Consider the following 13,503-nt stretch of genomic DNA (forward strand, 5'->3'; position numbering starts at 1 on the left):
CGGCGGCGGCCCAGCGTGTTGGCGCGGAGGTGGCCATGGCGGGCAATTTCGACTCTGAGGAGCGGAGTAGCTGGTACTGGGGGCGATTGAGCCGGCAGGAGGCAGTGGCACTGCTGCAGGGCCAGCGGCACGGGGTGTTCCTGGTGCGGGACTCGAGCACCAGCCCCGGGGACTATGTGCTCAGCGTCTCCGAGAACTCGCGTGTCTCACACTACATCATCAATAGCAGCGGCCCGCGCCCACCCGTGCCACCATCGCCCGCACAGCCTCCGCCCGGTGAGGGACGGAGGGAATGGGAGGCCCCGGGCGGGGGTGAGGGCCGCGGAACTCCCAGCCTGGCCGGCTGCTCCTGTCGCGCTGACCCCCACGAGGGACATGGGCAAAGGGCTGAAGTGGTCCTGTCAGGGGGCAACCTGCTGTCCAGGCGTGTTCCCACCGTCGAGCGGTGGTGTGTGGGGGAGGAGGAGCCGCTGACCCAGGCCTCTGGGTGTGCCTTGGGAGGACAGCCCAGGGGAAGGGGAACTGCTTCGGCCCCAGGGTGGGGCTGGCGCCCGGGCCAAGCACAAGGGCAGGGCTTGGCAATGTGGGGACAAAGAACTGAGGGGGATGTTGGCACTGCGGGGGCATCACTTGGCAGCAGTGCCCAGAATGAATCCGATAATCCTACAAGTGGCTTTTAGGCTTGAAACATTTCCTGCAGTGTTGGAGAACTGGGTTTGGCCATACTCCCCTGGTGGCCTTTGATAGGAAGTCACCACATACTGGCTGGGAGGGATGGAGACACCCTCAGGAAACCGGTCAGCTTTTTCCTTTCTTGGGCATTTTTCCAAAATGCTTTTACCGTCCTCTTCCCCTGTGGAGGACGAAGGTGGTGAGCTAAGTGCCTTGGTGATAGAAGAAAGCCTTGTATGACCAGCCCAGAATAAGTTGATGTCTGCCAGTATCCAGGATATCTTACTGTCTGAAAGACTGTCCACCACAATTAGGGGGTTCTAGTTTTCAGAGTGTTTAGTGGAAGAAAGAGCCGCTGTCTCCCACCCCCAAAATATCTCAGAAATTATCTAAGGGAACAATTCCTTCCCTGGAAGTAAATGGAACTTAATTTTCCTTGAGCTTAACATTGTCTTGTACTTCTTGGCCTCTTCTTGTTGAGTAAGTTGGGGTTGTGGCCCTTCTTCCTGGGTACCAGAAACAAACCCTCCTGGAGCAGATCCTCCAGGAATTTAAGTCATCCCATTTTGTCTTTCTTGTTAAGGATCATTGAGATGTGACTGTCTTACCCATGTAATTGGAATTGTTTGGGGAATATTAAGGAAATATATGCACTTAGTACTTGAGATGTGTGAGACACACAATAATTCTGAGGTTACCATTGTCTGTTAACAGCACCAAGAGTCATTAGTGCCTTCTCACTGTTCCCAAATAGAAGTAGTTTCTTCCTAACCAGCTGAGACTAGATCCAGGCCAGTCTCATGTGAATTAGGAGGTGTCTGTGCCTGTCTTTGCAGACTTGCCCTTTGAGGATAGTCCTAATTTAAATTTACACCCTCTGTCCAGAAATAGGGAGATGGGCAGTCTCTGTTGTTAATTGTACTATTGAGTGTGGTGTCTTTAAGTTCACTGATTATCCAAAATCTTTTATCAGTCTGGTCAGTTTAATACTATTATAATGGTTATAACATGAACTAGGCATATTGATGCAACATATATTGCCCTAAACCAGATAAATTCTATTTTGATGCCATATGCAAAGTATCTAGGGTTTTGAATTAATTATAATAACATGATGGTAAACTATCATTGAAATTAATTTCTCAACAGTTTATTTATGTATGTGTATTTTGGTTGCAGAATTTGGAAATGGCAGCAGACAGGTTTGTTAACTTTGTATTTCTCTATACCTCTGCATTGTGATTTTATATCTCATCATTTACCTTGTTATTGAACTCCACCTTTTCAAAATATATAAGAATTCAGATCCTTAGCCTAGGAAAGAAGGTAAAGATTGCCAAAGTTTGTGAATGAGGTGTGGAAAGCTCATGGATAGTGTGTACCCTATTTTCCACATGCTTTGTGTCCCGTATTTTTGTGTAGGGCAGTTGGTTCAATTGTTGTCTTTATAATGATTACTTAGTCTTCTCCTCTCCATTAAGCTTTTTCTTTTGAAGCCACGCAGAGAACTTTCTTGAATTTTTGAGAAGCATATACATTATTAATAGCTAACATTTATTGACTGGCTATTCTATAGCAGGTACTTTGCTGAGTACCTTTATTTGCCTCATCACGATCTAGTGAGTGAAGTACTGTGATCTCCATTCATTAAAATATTTTAATTTTGCAGATAAGGAAACATTCAGTAATTTGTTTAAGGTTACAAGGCTTGTGACAGAATTTGAACTCAGGCATTCTGTCCCTTTTTTGTGTAACCTTTCTTGGATCCCAGTAGTGCACGTAGAGGACTGTCCTCAAAACTTACTTTGCCAAGCGGGTCCCAGGTTCTTTTTAAAGACCAGAAGGAAAAGATGACAAGAAAACTGGCTTTAGCACCTGGACAGTACACATTTGCTATCTAAGTCAATGATAAAGAGGCTTTAAAAACCTACTTGGCACATTGAATATGCGAGGTGCACTTTGTGCTTAAAATTACATAGTGTATTTTTAAAAAATCTATTTATTTATTTTGTAATTGTAGTTTGTTTATTTTTATGTGGTTCCCGGGACTGAATCCAGTGTCTCACACATGCTAGGCAAGTGCACTGAGCCACAACCCCAGCCCTACATGGTGTATTTTTTGTACATAACCTTAGGTAAAATTTGTGTGGAGGTTTAGGTTTTGTTTTTTGCAGTGCTGAGGATCAAACCCATGCATGCTAGGCAAGCGCTGTATGACTGAGTTATAACCCCATCCCTAGTATAATTTTTAGAGGCATAGGGATAGAATAGGCTAATGATTCTCAACCTTTTCAGTGAACCTATGTTAACTTATCTTAGATCTTTAGCTCCCATAGTCCTCTGCTGCCATAGCCTAGGAGCACCCTGGCTGTGCTCCAAGGCTATATGGAAGGGTTTGATCAAGTCTACTGGTCATATTCTTTCAGGGTGAGTTTCAAGATGAACCTTTTGAGAAGACTTGCAACAATTGATCTACTAATTTCTTCCTCTTGGAACAATGAGGAACTACTGGACCTTGACCAGTAGAGTCCACAAAACTGAATGAGTGTGAGTTGTACATTGTCACTACTTGGAGTTATAAGCCTGATTTCTGGAGTCTGAGTTTGAATCTTTTTAATCTGCCTCTTATTCCTTGTGTAACTTGGGGCAACTTATTTAACTTTTTTTCTGCTTTAGTTTTCCTCATGTGTGAAAGAGGGAAAATAGTAACACTGACCTTATAGTCAATTAAATGAACTTAAGTGTATTAAATACTTAGGAATCTGTCTTGCATATTGAATAAATATTCAACAAGATATATACACATACACACACACATAGGCTAATACTATGAATATAAATGAGGTGGAATGGGGTAGTTACAGCACAATGGAAAACCATTCTCAGCTTTAAGAGGTTCGTGGCTTGCATAGTGTATGTTGGTAGGCACTGGTGAAACAGCATGCATTAGGGAATAGGGCTGGGATAGGAGGGATGGGGCATATGAAATAGTGTGAAAGGATCTTGGGTCCAGTACATGTTAACAGCTCAACCAAAGCCTCTTACCTATTACTCTAGTGAGTGAGGATAGTGTAAAAGCTTGCCTTATTTTGTAGTGATTCCTCTTCAAGGTAGTGCTGGATCAAGCCACTTCTCTGGAGATTGGGACAACTGATTATCCACTGCGCCTTTTGAACCTTCAGCTGTGTGTTTTATGTCATCTTTTCAGTTCACAAACCTGGTTTTCTTGTCTTCAGTGTCAGAATATTCCTCCATCCAGTGCTTCTAGAGAAGTTCTTCAGTGGATTACTTAGAAATTGTATGACAAAAGGAAATGTGTATTTCTTCAGATCTTTACTGTGTACATGTGAATTATAACATGACAAGGTCCTGTTTTTTTGTTTTATTTTATTTATTTTTTTCCATTTTGTTTTGTTTGTTACTAGGGATTGAACCCAGAAACCCAGAGAGGCAACTCTACCACCGAGTTACACTGAGCCTTTTATTCTTTTGGAGACAGGGTCTCACTAAATTGCTAAGGCTGGCCTTGAACTTGCAGTCCTCCTGCTTCAGCCTCTAGAGTTGCTGGGATTAGAGGCCTATGCCACTTTGCCTGGTTGTATCAGCCATGGCCACTTCTAGAAACTTATTAGAAATGTCATTGGCCCCATTTAGCAGAAAGAGGGGCGAGGTACAGAGAATTTAAGTAACAACTCATATAAATGAGAGTCAGAGTCCATCTCATTTACACTGTTTTTAGAAAAGTTTTTCTTGCCTCAGAGACTATACTCCAGTGTGTCTTTAGGCTCCCTTCTCAGTTGTTGGCCTTTTAGACCTTTGTATTGGTGTGGATATTTATTTTAGCAACCTCTTTAAATTCCACAGGCAGAGAAGGAAGAGAAGGACTGGAAAAGAAGGGAATGGGAAGGATAAAAGAAAGTGCTGTGGGGTCCAGGAGAGGCTGATGATGGGGCAACTGCGGTGGTACCTTGCCAGATGTAACCTGGCTAAAGAGACCTATGTTGTTCTTCATGAAACCTTTATGGAGTGTCATTGTAAAAAACATAGCCCAAGGGCCAAAATGCTTACAAGTAATAGATTGAGAAGGTACAGAGAACCCAAAAGAATATCTAACCATTTGTATTGATTTTAATTTCCACATGTGTTAATTCATAATGGCATATTCAGAATCCATCCCAGATTTGATGTAGAGTAAGTCATTGAGGTTTTCTAAGTCCCAGATATCTGTGAGAATTCTTGCGTTGGCTCTATCCTTTAGACTGGTTGACTGTATCTCCTTCCTCCCTCTTATTTCCTGCCTTTGACTATTTGTGGTTAGAAGGAGACAAGGAGGGAAAAGGAGCTGGAGCACATAGCTGTGGTAAGGTTTATGCTTATCTGGGACTCATGTATATTCTTTCCTCTGTCCTTCCCTTCTGGAGTTTGGATCAATGAAGCTTGATTGTCTTATTTATCTTAACTGCCCAACAATACCCTAAACCAGGTATTCCTCTGTGAAATTACAGTGTTAGTAGCATATAAGAATAATTTATAGGTAAAGTATATAAAGGCTTCTCGTTGTTTTGTTTATTGTATTTCTGTGAGTGTTTGGGATTGCTAAGCCAAACAGTCAAGCAAGCTAAGTTCATACTATGATACTAGAATAAGAAATGAATTAAATCTCCTTCATACCTTTGTGCCAGATGACCTGCAATTTTTCTTCCACTGATCTTGCAAAGGGTCTTGGCTAAGTAGTCTTTTCTTTTAGCCCCCTCTTCTCATCCCCGACCCTAAACCCCATTTTACTTGGCCTGGTGTAGTAATAGAGGAACTATTAACAATGGATGATGGGTAGGGAGTGGTTACCTTCCTTCTTGGAGTGAAAAGAGTGCCTTTGAAATGTTTAAGGATGGTCAGAGTTGCTCTCCATTGTGATTTTGTATCTCAAGGCATAGTTTGTTGCTACTTTTCATTTTTTTTTTTTTAACATTTTTTTTTAGTTGTTTGTAGACCTTTATTTCATTCATTTACTTATATGCAGTGCTGAGAATTGAACTCAGTGCCTCATACATGCAAGGCAAGTGCTCTACCACTGAGCCACAACTCCAGCCTTACTTTTCATTTTTTATAGGAATACATCTGTTGAAATAAGAGTTGGAGTGGAGGGATCTCTTCCTAAGACATGCTCTGTGCTCACCAGCACGCTGAACTTACCTTTGTGTCTCTATGCTGTGAGCTTCTCAAAACTGGTAATAGATTTTTATTTAGTGTCTTTTACTTCATTATGTTCATTAAGAATGATATGTAGCCAGGCTGGTGGCATACAGTTATAGTCCCAGCAGCTCAGGAGGCTGAGGCAGGAGGATCGTGAATTCAAAGCCAGCCTCAGCAACAAGTGAGGCGCTAAGCAACTCAGTGAGACTCTGTCTCTAAATAAAATAAAAATAGGGCTGGGGATGTGGCTCAGTGGTCCCTGGTACTTGAAAAAAAAAAAAAAGATACGTAGTTGGGTGCAATGGTTCCTCCCTAGCCACTTGGGAGCCTGAGGCAGGAGGATTCAAGTTGGAAGCCAGCTTTGCCAATCCTAAGACCCTGTCTTAGAATTTTAAAAAATTATTTTAAAAAGGGCCGGGGCTGGGGCTGGGGTTGTGGCTCAATAATAGAGTGCTCACCTAGAATGTATGAGGTACTGGGTTAGATCCTCAGCACCACATAAGAAAAGTAAATAAACAAAATGAAGGTATGTGTTCATCTACAACTTAAAAAAAAAAAACAGATTCTTTTAAAAAAGGAGGGGGGCTGAGGATATAGCTCAGTGATGAAACACCCCAGGGTTTAAACCCCAGTACAATAAATAATAGTGATAATATGTAATGCCATTTAAGTTGGTGTGTGCTTGTAGCCCCAATATTGGGGAGGCTGAAGTGGAAGGATTGCTTGAATCCAGGAATTCAAGACCAGCCTCGGTAACACAATGAGAATCCTCAAAAAAGAAAAAGTTAAACGAAGCACTTAAGTGAACACTTAATTTCTGCCAGCCACTGTTCCAAAAGAGCAATTAGTAAAAACCATTTTGACCTGTAGTTGAGTAAACTTTAGTAAGGAAGCTTTTCTCCCCAAATGTGTGATCAGGACCAATTTCTGAGCCATAGATGCCCTACTGGATGTGAGGTAGACAGACTCCTTACCACTCTGCCCTGGAGCTTTCTTTGATACTGGGGATTAAACCTAAGGGTGCATTACCACTAGCCACATCCCCAGTTCTTTTTAAATTTTTATATTCTTATTTTTTGGTACCAGGGATTGAACCCAGGGTGCTTTACCACTTGAGCCCCATCCCCAACCCTCTTTATTTTGAGACAGGGCTGTGATAAATTGCTTAGAGCTTTGCTCAGTTACTGAGGCTGGCGTTGAACTTGCAGTCTTCCTGCCTCAACCTCCTGAATCTCCAGGATTTCAGTCATGTGCCACCATGCATGGCCTTTTTAAATTTTTTTATTTGGAAACATGGTCTTGCTAAGTTCCTGAGGCTGGCCTTGAACTTGCAATTCTCATGCCCTGGAGCTTTCTTGACCAGGGAACGCTGAGTAGATCTCTATGCTCACAGTGACCCTGGCCTTAACAGTTATTCGGTAAGCCTGAAAGATCATCCTGAATTAGGCTAGTGGTAATGCAGAAGGTGGTCATGCATCTCTTTGCCCATCAGATTGAATAGGAACAATTCCAACTCAATGAAGAGAATATAGCACTGCCACACTCTGTTACATTCATAACCAGAATCTTCTCTCTATCCTGAACTGACAGCTATTAGGGTCACATTCTGCTGAGTTGAGTGTTTGCCATAGATGGATGTTACTTGCTTTGGGCATTTCTTTTAGTGTCTTAAATTGGAAAGACAGCCAGCAATCCTGCATTTGGTCTATTAACCAGTTTCAGCTTGTAACCATGAAGTTTACAGACAGCCTGTTTGCAATATAAAAAACATGCAACTTTAAATGTGTCTTGGTCTTTCAACTTTCATGATGTTAAGGAGAAGGCTCATTCAGCTTGGCTTTTAGCTGGGTAGGACAGTGCCATTTTGTTTATACTAATGGAGAGTTATTAGGATTGGAGATCAGCCACTATCCTACCATAAAGGACTTGAACAAATAACTTTGAGAGTACTTATTTCAACGAAGTACAAAGGGTCAGTAAATTTGAAAAACATCAAATGGCCAAAAGTGATATATTTTTTAAAATAACAATTCTCCTTATTAAATTGATGATGGTTTTTAAAATACTGTTTTGAGTTGGTTATAGTGGCATACACCTTTAATCCCAGTTACTTGGGAAGCTGTGGCAGGAGGATTATAAATTCAAACCCTCATGTTAATCAGCTTTCTGTTCTGTGACAAAATACCTGAGAAAAATCAACATAATTGAAGAAAGTTATTTTGGCTCATGGTTTCAGTCCATGGTCACTTGGCTGCATTGCTTTGGACCTAAGGCAAAGCAGAACATCATGGTAGAGGAAGGCTGTTTACCTCCTGGCAGCCAGGAGCAGAAAAAGAGGAAAGGGTTAAGGACAAGACAATCCCCAAGGGCACACCCCCAGGATTTATAGCCTTACAGTAAGTCCCACCTCCTACAATTTATAACACATCCCAGTAGTCCAATCAGCTGTGAAGCCATCAGTGGGGATTAGAGCCATGAATCCACTGATGGGGTTAGAACCCTTGTGATCCAATTATTTCCCAAAAGTCGCACCTCAGAACATTGCTGCATTGGGGATCAGGTCTTCCCACAGATGAAACTTTGGGGTATATGCCTTCCAAATCCCAATTATTAACTACCAACCTAGGTGATTTAGTGAATTCCTGTCTCAAAATTTAAAAGGGGAGGGGGGTTGAGGATATTGCTTAATGGTAGAATGCTTGTTTAGCATGTGAGGTGCCCTGGATTCAATCTCCAATACCTCAAAAAAATAAAATACTGTTTTGACAAGAATATGGGGTGGTGGTGGGGGAGTGTAAACTTGCACAAACTTTTTGGAATGCTTGCCCTTTGATCCAAAATTGCATTCTAGGAATTTATCCTAAGGAAATAAAAAAGTTCGTTAATAGATAAGAACAAAAACACTCATAACAGCATTGTTTATCTTAGTGAAAATTTAGGAATACTTTATGGCCATTAACAATCATGTTCTTATAGCTGAGCATGTTGGTGCAATCCTGTAATGTCAGCATTTTAGGAAACTGAAGCAGAAGGATCACAGGTTCAAGGTCAGTCTGACAATTTAGCAAGACTGTCTCAAATTTAAAAACAAGGAGTGGGGTTGTAGTTGGGTGGTAGGGCACCCCAGGGTTTATTCCCCAGAATTCCCCTTTTTCTCCCACACATTATTTTATTTTTTATTTTTTATTATGGGACTTTATTCATGAGGGACAACGTGGTTAGGACACAAGCCAGCAGGTGGTCACAGCCTCACCTCCTGCAGGGTGCGTGGAAGCATAAAGGGAAGGAGGTGCACCCAGGAACACCCATTCCACTCCTAGAGACCCAGACACACTCCCGGTGACTCAAACAGGTAGGGGTAACAAGAGATGAAGAGTGGCCAGAGTGAGGACCTGTGGGATGGGGCAGGTGCAGAACCCCCATCCACTCAGAAATCTCTTGGATCTCATTTGTCTTCCTCTTCAAGGACATCTAAAAGGTCATGTGCAAATTTCTTCAAGTTGGCTTCTGGTTTCTCACTGTGTACCCCCGCCAGGACGCAGGGCCCCTTGGGAAGGGCTGCTACCGGGACACTCTCCGGGAGGTTCTCAGGGGCCTGGCACTGAACACAGGAGCTTCCCGGGGCTTCTTGGGCTGCAGGAGCCAGCACCTTCTGCCGATGGACATGTGCCCCATGTGCCCCGGGAGGAGCGTGAGTGCTTCTCCCACACATTATGTTCTTAGCTGGTGTAGGGGCATTTGTCTGTAATCTCCAGCCACTCGAGAGGCTGAGGCAAAAGGATCACAAATTCAAGGCCAGTCTCAGCAATTTCACAAGACCCTCAGCAACAAATAAAACAGAAAATGGGCTGGGAATGTAGCTCAGTGGAAAGCGCTTCGTTTTGAGCCAGGTGTGATGGTACATGCCTATAATCCCAGTGACTTTGGGAGGCAGAGGTAGAAGGATCATGTGTTTGAGGGCTGCGGATGTAGTTTGATTGTAGAGTGCCCCTGGGTTCAATTCACAGTGTCATTTTTTTAAAAAAGTATTTTTCTTGGAGGGAAAGCTCATTGTTAGAGCTCTTATCTAGCATGTGCAGGGCCCTGGGTTTGGTCCTCAGCACCATAAAAATAACAGTCATGTTCTTGGAGCCATGTAGCTCATGGTGTGTATCTTAGCATTAAAGCTCATGCATAGCATGCCCAAGGCCCTGGGCTCTAATCTCAGTACATACCCAGTCATGTTCTTGAAGTATAATAGGAAAAAAAGGCAAGGTATAAAATTACATATAATAACTCAATTAAAAGTACTTTCAAATATGTATGTGCTTTATGTACACTCAAAAATCTGGTGGGTTACAACCTAAAATGCTCAGTGGTCCTGTGGCAGGATTAAGACTTAGTTAAAAAAAAAAAAAAAAAATTCTCCTCTACCCCTGCCACAAAGTTAGATTTCTGGGCTGGTGTTGTAGCTCAGTGGCAGAGCGCTTGCCTAGTACATGTGAGGCACTGGGTTCTATTCTGAGCACCACATAAAAATAAATAAAGGTGGGTTGGGGATGTGGCTCAAGTGGTAGTGCGCCCGCCTGGCATGCGTGGGGCCTGCGGCCCGCGGCCCAGGTTCCATCCTCAGCACCACATACAAACAAAAATGTTGTGTCCGCCGAAAACTAAAAAATAAATATTAAAATTCTCTTTCTCTCTTTAAAAATAAATAAATAAATAAAGGTACAGGTCTGTCTGCTAGTAAAAAAAAAAAATAAAATTTTAAAAAAAGCTCAGATTTCTACAGACCTATTTATTTATCAAGAAACCAAAAGGTAAAAAAATATTCAATGAAAATAATTTGTTATTTTGGTTGCTTAGCAGAGTGTGTACCACATCCAGTAAGAAAGAGTTTGTAAAAGAAGTGGGTGGGACAGGGGATCCAAGTTGGAGGCCAGTCTTGGCAATTTAGGGAGGCCTTATAAAGCAGAAAAAGGACTGGGGATGTAACTCAGTGGTAAAACAGTCCTGTGTTCAGTCCCTAGTACCAGAAAAATATAAAAGCATAGGAAACTCTTGTTTGGAGTGATATGTCTTCATTTATTATACTTGAATTTTAGAATCTCAGAATAGAAGCATTCCTCATATGTCCTTTGTTTGGATCCTCAGTATGTTCCCAGAGGTTGAATATTTTAATGCTTATTTTCCCAATCATCCTTGTTTATCTTCATGACCTGTTTGCTTCACAGGGAGCAATGTGGTTTCCATGTTTTATTTAAGTGAAGATCTTAGGAGTTGATTTTTAAGCAGCCAACTTAGTTTTTTTAGCTTTTCCTAATTAATTTTGTTTTAGCTTTCAGAGATGAAATTGTGGTCAGCATTCTAAGATTTTTATTTTTTTGGAATTAAACATTCTAGATGTGAAGAGAATAAATAAATGTATGAGCTCAATGTAGATTACAAACTTTCCCTACTTCTTTCTGAAAAGGAGAGCCTGCTATATTTTCTTAAGTTGAATAGAAGATTGCAACAAGCTGGGCATAGTTACTCCACCTTGGGAGGCTGAGGCAGGAGGATCACAAGTTCAAGGCCAGCCTCAGCAACTTAGGTCCTAAGCAATTTAAAGAGACCCTATATCAAAGAATAAAAAGGTTTAGGGATGTAGCTTAGTGATAAAGCGCTCCTGGGACAGAAGAAGGGAAAAAGATTGCAGCAAAATTTAGAACCTTTACTGGGGTATCAACAGAATATATTGAGAGAATGAACAAAAATATTCCACATTGACTGTCTGATCTAGTATGAGAGCAAGCCCAACTGGCCTGATCTGTCCTGGCATCCTATGAGGCCAGTGGTGCTGGACATCTTATTTTCACAGGATATTTCACCTTCAGTGTATGATGTTGATTTTTTTGTGAGGAGAAGAGATTATTTTTTTAAAGACAGTTTTTCTGCTGATTAAATGTTGACTAAAGTGTGTGTGAGAAATGCTTAAAATCTTCATTTCATCTTCAATATAGTACATCTTTAAATAACACTCTGCTCTGTTTTTTCCAGGGGTGAGCCCCTCCAGACTCCGAATAGGAGATCAAGAGTTTGATTCATTGCCTGCTTTACTGGAATTCTACAAAATTCACTATTTGGACACTACAACATTGATAGAACCAGTTTCCAGATCCAGGCAGGGTAGTGGAGTGATTCTCAGGCAGGAGGAGGCAGAGTATGTGCGAGCCCTCTTTGACTTTAATGGGAATGATGAAGAAGATCTTCCCTTTAAGAAAGGAGACATCTTGAGAATCCGGGATAAACCTGAAGAGCAGTGGTGGAATGCCGAGGACAGCGAAGGCAAGAGGGGGATGATTCCAGTCCCTTACGTGGAGAAGTATAGACCTGCCTCCGCCGCCTCAGTATCGGCTCTGATTGGAGGTAACCAGGAGGGTTCCCACCCACAGCCACTGGGTGGGCCGGAGCCCGGGCCCTATGCCCAACCCAGCGTCAACACTCCGCTCCCTAACCTCCAGAATGGGCCCATTTATGCCAGGGTTATCCAGAAGCGAGTCCCTAATGCCTACGACAAGACAGCCTTGGCTTTGGAGGTACATAATGTATAAAATGTAGAAAGAAGAGATCTGCTATAGGGTCTCCCTTTCAGACCTCTTAGAGCTTTGTAGGAATGCTGAATACAAGCACCAGCATTGTGATGTTGTAGATGTTGAACCATTAAGTACTGATTTTGGCATTTAATGTTGGGTTTTCTCTTTTATATTGAAAACCTATTTTGCAATGAGTAAACTTAAAACTGTATAACTGAATGTTTTGACTTACCTACTAAGCATATTTTGATTAACAATACTACCTGAATTCACTAAAATATTTTCTCTTATCTATATTCTAATCTTTCTTGCTTTCTTTTTGTCATTGTCTAAAAGAAGGTGGGTTTACACAGATTTGAGTGTAATAAGTGGTCTTTAGCATAGCATTTAAGTGTAATTTTCCCACAAAAACAAAATGTTTTTACTTTAGAGGATATGAAGTTCCTTACTATTGATTATGTTCACCAAGGATCAGGAGTGTGGGGCTGGGGATGTAACTCAGTAATAAGAGTGCTTTCCCAACATGCATTAGACCCTGGGTTCAACCCCCAACACTATTGAAAGAAAGCTTCAGGAGGGAACAATAAAGTGTAGTATAGGTGGGAAGTGAGCTATACCTAAAAGTGATAATTCCAAGAAGTGGCAAATTTGTATTTTTTGTTTAATGCATTTTATTGTCAAGAAGCCAGTTCTTAAGGGATTAATTTTTAGCCATTTACTGGTGAATAGTTATTGTTGGTAACTTATCTCCTTCTGGTCAATCATGACATTGTATTTATTCCTTCTTTCGTTAGCACTGCTTTGCCTCTTACCTCCTCCTTTTCTCCTCCCCCCTTTCTTCCTTTCATCCTCACTGAGTTATACAGAGCTATAGTTGAGCATAAAAACTGCTACAGGGAGAGAAAAAATGCTACAGAAGAGGCATCCTATTCCTGTGTTTCAGAGACTACTGATATAATGATTTGAATGTAAATGGGTACTAACTTTCATAAGCACAGGGGCTGAAGTTATGCAGAGAAAAAGTAAAAGTACATTCTTATAAACTTAAGGATCCTTTTTTTTTTTTTTTTTTTTTTTTTTTTTT

The 13,503-nt window shown here is 41.6% G+C and overlaps 1 protein-coding gene across 2 annotated transcripts in view; it reads left to right on the forward strand.

The window, feature by feature from the left end:
- Positions 1 to 13,503, forward strand: part of Crk (CRK proto-oncogene, adaptor protein) — a 27,388-nt gene continuing 13,885 nt past the window's right edge. The window contains exons 1-2 of one of the 2 annotated variants that reach the window (XM_015501028.2): positions 1 to 276; positions 11,884 to 12,422. In XM_015501028.2, coding sequence (XP_015356514.1) covers positions 36 to 276; positions 11,884 to 12,422 — 780 coding nt within the window. In that variant the 5' untranslated portion in view covers positions 1 to 35. The remainder of the gene's footprint in view (positions 277 to 11,883; positions 12,423 to 13,503) is intronic. The other variant, XM_015501029.2, reaches the window with a different exon arrangement.

Source organism: Marmota marmota, unplaced genomic scaffold (assembly GCF_001458135.2).
Source record: "Marmota marmota marmota unplaced genomic scaffold, marMar, whole genome shotgun sequence".
Lineage (NCBI taxonomy): Eukaryota > Metazoa > Chordata > Mammalia > Rodentia > Sciuridae > Marmota > Marmota marmota.